At 42.3% G+C, this 9,541-nt stretch overlaps 1 protein-coding gene across 1 annotated transcript in view; it reads left to right on the top strand.

Moving 5' to 3' along the window:
- Positions 1-3,507: 3,507 nt before the first annotated feature.
- GFPT2 (glutamine-fructose-6-phosphate transaminase 2) overlaps positions 3,508-9,541 on the top strand; it is a gene marked incomplete at its 5' end in the record, with an annotated part of 48,321 nt that continues 42,287 nt past the window's right edge. The window contains 3 exons of the mRNA XM_007953425.2: positions 3,508-3,619; positions 5,196-5,294; positions 5,808-5,933. Of these exons, the coding sequence (XP_007951616.2) occupies positions 3,508-3,619; positions 5,196-5,294; positions 5,808-5,933 (337 nt within the window). The remainder of the gene's footprint in view (positions 3,620-5,195; positions 5,295-5,807; positions 5,934-9,541) is intronic.

Here is a 9,541-nt window from a genome sequence, read left to right as displayed (position 1 = left end):
CCTCTCCTCACCTAATCCCTTCAGCTGATTGCTCTTCTCTCTGGCTTCCTGGCTTTTAATCCCCTTTCTCCTACTCTTCCTGCCTGCTACTTTGGTCATCCCTGAGTTGTCTCTCCTCACCTGTAACCCTGGGGCTGACTGCTCTTCTGTCCAGGTTCCTGGTTTTTATCCCCTTTTCCTGCTCTTCCGCCAGGGAAGTCTAGTACTACAAAAATGCACAAATGTACAAGAAAAAAAAGTACTAGAAAAACGATACATTAAATTGCTCCCTCACATAACTGTCGCCTATAGCTATATGGCTTTTGAATTTACTGGACTTTGACCAACCTCTAGCCTTCTTCCCCAGAGAGCTTTCTGATGCTTGTAGAAAACTTAATGTTACAGATTTTCTTACCTAACCATAAATTAAAGAGCTCTGGTAGCATAATAGTCAAAGCATTCAGCTACTAGACAAAAGTTCGGCAATTTGAATCCACCAGCTACTCCATGGGAGAAAGATAAGGCTGTCTGCTTCTGTAAGGATTTACAGCCTTGGAAACCCTATGGGGCAGTTTTACTCTGTCCTGTAGAGTCACTATGAGTCTCAATTGAGTCAATAGCAGTAGGTTTGGAACCATAGACTGTGGTGATGGTTGCACAATCTGTGAATCTACTAACAACCATTGAATTGTGCACTTGATAAGTAGATGGATTTTGTTATGTGAATTATAAAGGTGTTTAAAATTTTTTAATGTTCACATTGAGAGGTAATGTTCTTTTTATTGTTGTTATATAAGGAGGCAAAAATACACCCCCAGGCTTCTTTTGGTTTGAAATTTAAGATAAAATGTGAGCTCCTTGATGATATAGACTTCCCACGGTGCTGCAGAAATGGTTTCTTTTGCTGGGGAAGAAAGCAGCTCATCCCATGGGGAGGGGGGCTAAACTATACACCCAGCCTTTACAGCCTGAGCCACTTACCTGACCTGAAGTCAACAGGGAAGACAAAATAGCTTACAGCTGGAATTACCCTGGACTATTTTTAAAACAAGATATCTGCAGCTGTCAAAAGCCCAGTGTCCATGATTTTGTGTATGTGCCTTACTAACTGTGTACAAATAACTAATGTGTACAATATGCAAGAATACAAAGTATCATTTACAGCATTATTTAAATTACTTTATCTTCTATTTTTTTATTGTGTATAGATGAATTTTAGTAAGTTAGATATTCATATGTTGTAACTCTACTAACTGTTTAGGAAAATAATTTCCATTTAATTGAAGGTTAATCATTCTTTTAGATATACTACATTGACTTGAATCTAATCTACTTACAACTGGAGATGTTGCAGGTGGTTTAAGTATGTAATCGTGGTCAGCCTTCAAATATCTGTGGATAGGTTTTCCTTTCTGAGGTTCATCTTTGGCAAATTATTAGGAAATTGGGCCTAGTAGAAGAATTAGGTCCTGTTACAGAAAAATGTAATTAGGGAAATAAACGTCCTTCTGACGATCACAGTATTCATCCCAGGGACAGTGCTGTTCAAAGGTTAGAACCATATGTTCTGAAGTTAGGTGTCCTAGATTCTACTCCTGACCATGCGACCTACCAACACTGAGACTGGGCAAGTCACAGCCACCCAAGGCTTCTGTTCCCAAAAGCAGAAGAGAAAGGCAGCGGCAGAACCAACGTCTAAGGCTGTTGAGAGGTTTGATGGACATCTGTTTGGGAATCTGGCCCAGCGCCCAGCACACAGGAAATTCTCCATAAGATTAGTTACTGTTATTTTTCCTGAAGCCAAGTAACTTGTTCCTAATCCATACTATTGCTTCCCTCTATTAATACAGATTTATGGTCATTCTGTTCAACAAGCATTTATTGAACCATGACCACGTGCCAGGACACAGTGATGAATATAAAGATAGAAGCACCAGCCCTTGTCTGGGGAATGTAGATGAGTCTCAAGATGCAGAAGTGGTGGGCAGCCCAGCACAAGAGTTTCTGGCTGGACCCCAGGACAAGCCTCCCCTGGGAGGTGACGTTGGAGCTGAGATTTGAGTCAGGGGAGGATGTCCCAGGTGGGGCAGGGAGGAAGAAAGAACAGAGGGCTGCTGTATAGCAGGCACCTGGATGACAGGGATGGAGCACTCCCAGAGGAGGTTCAAAGACATACCAGGGCCTCATAATCTTGTGTGCAAGTGGAGATGTCTTCATTTCCTAGTGTTGCCATAAAATACCACCATAAAATGCCACTGAAATACCACAAATAGATGTCTTTAAAGAACAGAAATTTATTTTCTCATACTTCAAGAGGGTAGAAGTCCAAATTCAGGCCACCAGCGCTAGAGGAAGTCTGTCTGTCTGTTTCTCTCTTTCTCTCTCTCAGCTCTGGGGGTAGATTCTTACCTCCTCTTTGAGCATTTATAGCCCCATCCTGCCTAGGTTCCTTAGCAGTCTTCATGTGGCATCTATCGGGAAGATAGATTTGTGGGTTTTTTTTTTTTCTGTGCCTAATGGATTGACACAATGGCTGCAACAATGGGCTCAGGTATAGCAAGGATCACGGGGATGGCACAGGACTGGGCAGTGTTTTGTTCTGTTGTACAGAGGGTCACTATTAGTCGGGGATGACTCCATGGCACCTAACAACAATCTGTTTTTGTTACTCAGAAGTGAGTAGGTTTAGGATACACCAACACATATTTTGGGGGACACAATTCAATCCATAACAGGAGTAGTTTAAGAGGCAGAAGCAACGTGACAACTATTACTCCTATTCAGGAAAATATTGTTTTGAAATACAAATACAGAAAATTAAGACAAATAAAATCTAGGCTTGTGAATCTACATCAAAGATGAGGATTCTCCATGGGCCAAAGGGGAATGAGGGAGTTTTATTGTTGCAGCCATTGTGTCAATCCATTAGGCACAGTAAGTGTAAGTGTAGTGCTTGCATGTGGTGCAGTTACCAGAGCTCGGAAAGTGAAGGCCAAGTCCGCAGCACCTGCTTCCACCTGCCACAGGAGGCTTCTGTTGACATCCAGTGATTCTTGCTAAGTGTTCTCTGGGCAAATCAATAATTACATAGAGGTGATGCCTCTAGGTATTTCTAGGTGGCTGGGTTGTTTTGTTGTTCTTTGCTTTTATAAACGTTGCCACAATGAAAGCTTTCCCCTTCTATTTTTGCATGACTCAAAGTGACCATAAGATAAATTCTCAACAATGGAATTACAAGATGAATGGTACATGCATTTTATTTTTTCAAGTAATGACACCTGGTTCATGAGTCTATTTATCAAGATTGTTAAAAACTGGATAAATGAATAAGACTCACTTCCAGAGCAGGAGGGGAACAAAGTTCATCTTCGGTTATGTCTAAGAAGGCTTCATCCTCTCTGTAGGCACACCAGCCCTGGAAGCCCCACTGAGATGTCATGTTTGCATCCCCAAACATTTTCTTCTAAGCATGAACTAGATTTTTATAACACGTAATTTTTATAAACATGTAATTTTTTTTTTCATTTAACAGGAATCTTTGCCTACATGAACTACAGAGTCCCCCGGACAAGGAAGGAGATTTTTGAAACCCTCATCAAGGGCCTGCAGCGGCTGGAGTATAGAGGCTATGACTCAGCAGGTGGGCCTGCAGGCAATAGGGTGGGAAGGCCCTGCTCATCCTGTCTTCTTTACAGGCATTTTCCTGATGTTCCTTCCAGCATTGTTTTCTAATATAAAAATCATACCTGTCCATTAAAGAAATTGGAAACTATATAAAAATAAACCACCAGCCATTCCTCGGAAGGAAGGTTGGGCAATCTACTTCCATAGTGATACTGCCTCAGAAGCCCAAGGAGGGGTCGCTATGAGTCGGGACTGACTTGATGGAAGTGAGAGTGGTTGTTTGGATGATATAAAAATAGAAGAAAGAACAAGGATTTTTTTTTTTTTTTTTAATCTTCATCAAAACATACCTCTCTGTAACAATTCTTTGTGTCTCTCTTTAGTCATTGTTGTGTGTACCTGATGGTTGGAGATGGGAGATAGGGAGGTGTCTGTGCATAGATATTTTTTGTTTTCCATCTAATTGTTAATTCTACTTATGTACATTTTTATTTGTACTTTCTTTTACCCCCCACTTAAATATTTTCCATTAATCTAAATTCATCCCAAATATCTAAGTAGTCTTACAATCCTCCTAATTAGGTGGCTGTCTCAGAGCTGACTCCTCTATCCTCCTAAAAGTTACCAGTTGCCATCATGTTGACTCATGGTGCCCCATGTGTGTCAAAATAGAACTGCACTCTGCAGGGTTTCAATGGCTGAATATTTTGGAAACAGATTACCAGGCTTTTCTTCCAAGGTGCCTCTGGGTAGACTTGAACCTCCAACCTTTCAGTTAGTAGCCAAGCATGTTAACCATTTGCCCCACTCAGGGACTCCTCCATTCCCCTAACAGGTAGATATTTAGTCTGCTTCCCACTTTTAATTAGTGATCCTTAGGAGAAAGGTAGAGGCATGTCTGCAGCCAGACACACTTATGTCTAGATTAATTTTTAACAGAAAGCAAGTGAGATAAAAAATTATAGGAGAACTCATACAATATCTCCAGCTAAAATATCATAATTCAAAAAGCATGTAAGGGCCCTTACATGAGCCCATTGCTGTACTGGGTGGGCCTGGTGACTCTTCTCTTGGGCAAGCTTCTGCAGTGCTCACCCTGGTGAGAAGCTCTTAGCATAAGCCGGTCAAGGAAGCCTGTGCATGAGACAAACATGCCATATGCTCCTCTGTTTGCTGTTAAATGTGACCACATACATGGGCTGTTTGTTCAAAGTACATTTCCTAAAAATGCATCGTTCCCTTTGGGTCAGCAAGCTTAGGGAGCAAGGACTTCAGTAAACCGTCAGCACCATGCAGTCATCTGATGCTGTATCTTACTCACTGCCATTGAGTTGATCCCAACTCATAGTGACCCCCCCCCACTGGGTTTCCAAGGCTGTAAATCTTTACGGGAGCAGAATGCCCCATCTTTCTTCTGCAGAGCAGCTGGTGGGGTTGAACCACTGACCTTTTGGTTAGCAGCCAAATACCTTAACCACTGCTCCACTAGAGGGCCTTAATCCTGTATAGTACCTGGTAATGAAAGGTGGGAGACAGAAACTTAAATTACAATATAAATACAAAAAATATATATATATATGTTTAAATTTCAGGTGTGGCAATCGATGGAAATAATAATGAAGTCAAAGAAAGACATATCCAACTAGTCAAGAAAAGGGGAAAAGTGAAGGCTCTTGATGAAGAACTTTACAGTAAGTGCAGAAACACTCTGAGTTAGAGGAATCAATACAAGCATGGGTCACTTTACAAGATTTTATTCCACCAGCATTCTAGACTCAAGGTATTAACTTATCCAAGCTTAGATCAATGTAAGAATGGCTAAGCCTAATAGATTATGTTAGGTGGTGGTGGTGCATGGAAACTTTTTATTTAAAATTTTAGTAGTCATGTATTTATTTTAATTTTTATGGCAAATGATACTGCTTTCCATTTTTGGTAGTGATATAAAATTTTCTCTGAAGATAACTTTCTTTTAGTTAAAAAGTAACTTAAGTTACTGATCAGTACAAAACAAATAGCAAGGTGGTAACTAGGTTTAGCAGAAACCTCCAGGGTGAGACATGAGTAGTAGTGGTTGGGATGGGCTGTTGGCAGAAGTGATGCCCCTTGGTGCTAACTTATGCATAACAGTGCCTCCTCACCTTAATATTATTGCATCAATACTTATTTGTAAAGTATGGCAAACTGACTTTTCTTTCATTTAGAACAAGATAGCATGGACCTAAAGGTGGAGTTTGAGACCCACTTTGGCATTGCCCACACACGTTGGGCTACCCATGGAGTGCCCAATGCTGTCAACAGCCACCCACAGCGCTCAGACAAAGGCAATGGTACGTAGTGTCGCCTTGCTCCCCATTCCCAAGCCACATGCCAGAACAGGTACCGTGCCCACCCTAACTGACTTCTCAGCATGCCCTTTCTTTGTAAAAGAATCCAAACATTCCCTCTCCCAAAGCCCTGGCTGGTGACAGATGTAGCCTGGCCGTTGGGCAGTGCCAACTTTCTAGGCATCCACAGGAAAACAATGGCACCTTACTATGAGTGTTTTTGGCTTCTTGGAACCTAACCTCTGATTGGGATATGGCAGCATGACAAATTGAGGGCCCTGACAGTATTCCTTCACAGGAGATTGACATTCTTGATGGCTGGGTATTTAAGGGAAGACTGGTTTTTACTTTTATCTATTAAGTTTTACTCCTTAAAACCACCTCTCCCTGCAAAAAAGAGAATGATGCTGAGTGGAGGCAAGTGGTTAATGTCTGAGATGTCTGCTACAGCCCCTGGGCCCCTGCAATGAGTCTTTAGGGACCAAAGGCTTGCAATTTGGGAAAACAGCTGCAACCAAAGACCAAAGGCCTCTTCCTAGTCAGCAGAGCCTCAGCTTGGCCTGCTTCATGTTTTTAAAAAATGAGAATTATTTTACAAAGAAGTGCAGACATCTGGGCATCTCCTGACGGATTTGTGATATGAAAACACTGGGCTCACAGTGCCCTGGGGATGTCTGACGCACAGTAGGTAATAGGCTGGGAGAAGGAGATGCTGCTCACAGTGAATGTACATGACTCTGGTGGGTGCTAGCTTCCCATTCTCCCAAATATCCATCATGCCAATCCCAGCCCACAGATCTGTGTCACCTGCCTGGGCCCCAGGACAATTCTCCATACCATGTGCATCAGTCAGGGTTCTCCAGAAAAACAGAACCAACAGGAGAGAATAGGGTGTAAAGTATACACCAGTTGCTATTCTGACTCATGATGATTCCATGTGTTACAGAGTATAACTGCTCCACAGAGTTTTCAATGGCTGTGACCTTTTAAAAGTAGATTGTCAGACCTTTCTTTTGGGGTGTTTCTGGGTGGACTTGAACCCCCAACCTTTCTATTGGCATCCAATTTATTAACTGTGCCCCCTAGGGATTTCCGATATAGATACATAGATACAAATCTATGTGTATACACATATGTGTGTACATATACACAAAAATACATGTACACATACACATATATATATATACACATAAGACTTATTTTTAAGAATTGGCTCATGTGATTTTGGGGAGCTGGCAAGTCAGAAACCCATAGGGCAAGCCAGCAGGCCAGACACTCAGTGGGATTTCTATGCTGCAGTCTTGAGACAGATATCCTTCCTTCTTCAAGAAACCTCAGTTTTGGCTCTTTAAGCCTTCCACTTATTGGATGAGTCCCATCCACATTGTGGAGAGTAATCTATTTAAAGTTAATTGATTATAAGTATTAATCACATCTGAATACCTTAATGGCAACATCTAGACTATTGTTTGACCAAGCAACTGGGAACATAGCCTAGTCAAGTTGACATATGACCTCAGCCATTATACTATGAGTCTGGAACTCCCAGTGGCAGCCCCTAGTCAAGGAGGTGTGAGACAGAAGAAGGAGTATAATCCCTAACTCCTTCCAGGGCTCAAAGCAAGGTGGGCAGGAGTTTGAGGCATAGCCTGGGCCTTCCAGGGGCCCCACTTTGTGTTATACCTGGTCAGGTCAGAAGCCCCTGATGGTTCACACATGGGCATGAGTGTCCAGCTTACAGCATGATTTCTAGAGTCACACCAGCCAGGGACCCAACTCCAAGACATCCCCTAGTATAGTGCAAATTCTTGCCAAGCTGCAGAATAGAGTTGTTGTGTGACATCAAATCAATACTGACTCATGGTGACTATTAAGACAGAATAGAACTGCCCATAGGGTTTCCTAGGGCTCTAATCTTTATAGGAGCAGATCACCAGGTGTTTTCTCTTGTAGAGTGGCTGGTGGGTTCAAACTGCCCATCTTTTGGTTAGCAGCCAAACAGTTAACTGTTGTACCACAAGGGCTCCTTTTAGAGTAGTAGTCAAATATTAAATGAGTATTTGTTGGGTACTTACTATCAGGACTGAGTAAAACCCTTGGCAAGCGTCTCTACAGTTAATTCTCATGGAAGTCAGACCACAGGAGAGAGCAGCACCTCTCTGTCCTGTGTGCTTTACCCACTTCAGGTCAGTGGTGCCCTGACACAGGCTGCAGCATTGGGTGGGGAGGATGAGCTACCCACACACATACACAGAAAGCAGGGGAAGTACAGCTTCTCCCCAATGCATCTCCTCAGGGATGCACCAGCTAACCCTGCCTAATTTGGAAAGAAGGCCTCATTTGAAGGATGGAAGGCAAGCCATGTCCACCCTACTCACTAGAACAACTAGAGGCAATCGCAGGAGCTGGAGCTGCAAGGCTGTCCATGTGGTCAGTCTTTAGGTAGCACTGGAGACTGCTCCTTGGATCTGGTTCATATCCTGTCACAGAGCATCCTGAACCATAGCTAATGTGTCCCCATTCCTGGGGCAGGCACCCTATATCCAGAAGGAAGACCTGTGATGCTGAGACTGGCATATACCTCCAGCAAAACCCCAGGCTACATGTAGACACAGGTCCTTGGAGAAGCAGTGTTGGCTGAGGAAGCACTACACTGAGAGCATATGCACTGAGGTGTTGCCACTTCAGCCACAGCCTCCTGCTCACCCAACTGATAAGGTGAAGGCTGCCAGCCAACCCTCCGACTCAGAGCCCACTGTGATTCTTACTGTGCCCCCAAAGCAGGGAGTCTCCTGACCTTGGAAATGCTTGCCCTGACTCAAAGATAGATAATTAAAAAGAAAATAACATGGGATATAAGAAAAGATTTTGTAAATTTTCTTTATTAACTCATTGGAGATAGCTGGAGAGCATACTTTTAAAGAAGACTTATACCCAGCAACTATTTTGCACAAGGAAAATACACAAGGACTTTTCTCAAAGAAAACATGGATTTTAGGAAACAAATTAATATTGAGGATTCTTTGTTGGTTACCAAGGGTGGGAGGGGAGGGGATGGAGCACTGCAAAAAAAAAAAAAAAAGCACTGACCCAGCACTTTAGTTTTGTGTATTTCACTGTACCTCAATTATATTTCAATAAAATGTATTTTAAAGAAAATTAATAAATTAATATTGAGAAGTTCAGATAAAAAATTGACGTGAAAAATGTGACAGAGTTAAGAAAATAAGGTAAAGAAACAATGTCACATAAATATTTTTTTGAAAATGGAGCAGGGAGTGGATATGGAAGCAGTTAATAGAGATCCAGTTATGGGTAACTGGTGTCCCCAAGAAGAGATTAGGCCAAATGGAATAGAAAAAAAAATATGTAATCCTATAACAGAGTTCGGAAGCCCTGGTAGTGTAGTGCCTAAGGTACTTGACTGCTAATCAGAAGGCTGGCAGTTCAAACCCACCAGCCACTCCTCGGAAGGAAGGTTGGGCAATCTACTTCCATAGTGATACTGCCTCAGAAACACAAGGAGGGATAGCTATGAGTCAGGTCTGACTCAACAGCCCATAACAACAACAACAACAACATATTGAATACCCTCAACATTTCTTTAATTA

This window comes from Orycteropus afer, unplaced genomic scaffold (genome assembly GCF_000298275.1).
Source record: "Orycteropus afer afer isolate SDZICR_OR568_19922 unplaced genomic scaffold, OryAfe1.0 scaffold00393, whole genome shotgun sequence".
Lineage (NCBI taxonomy): Eukaryota > Metazoa > Chordata > Mammalia > Tubulidentata > Orycteropodidae > Orycteropus > Orycteropus afer.
This window is presented reverse-complemented; position numbering and strand designations above follow the sequence as displayed.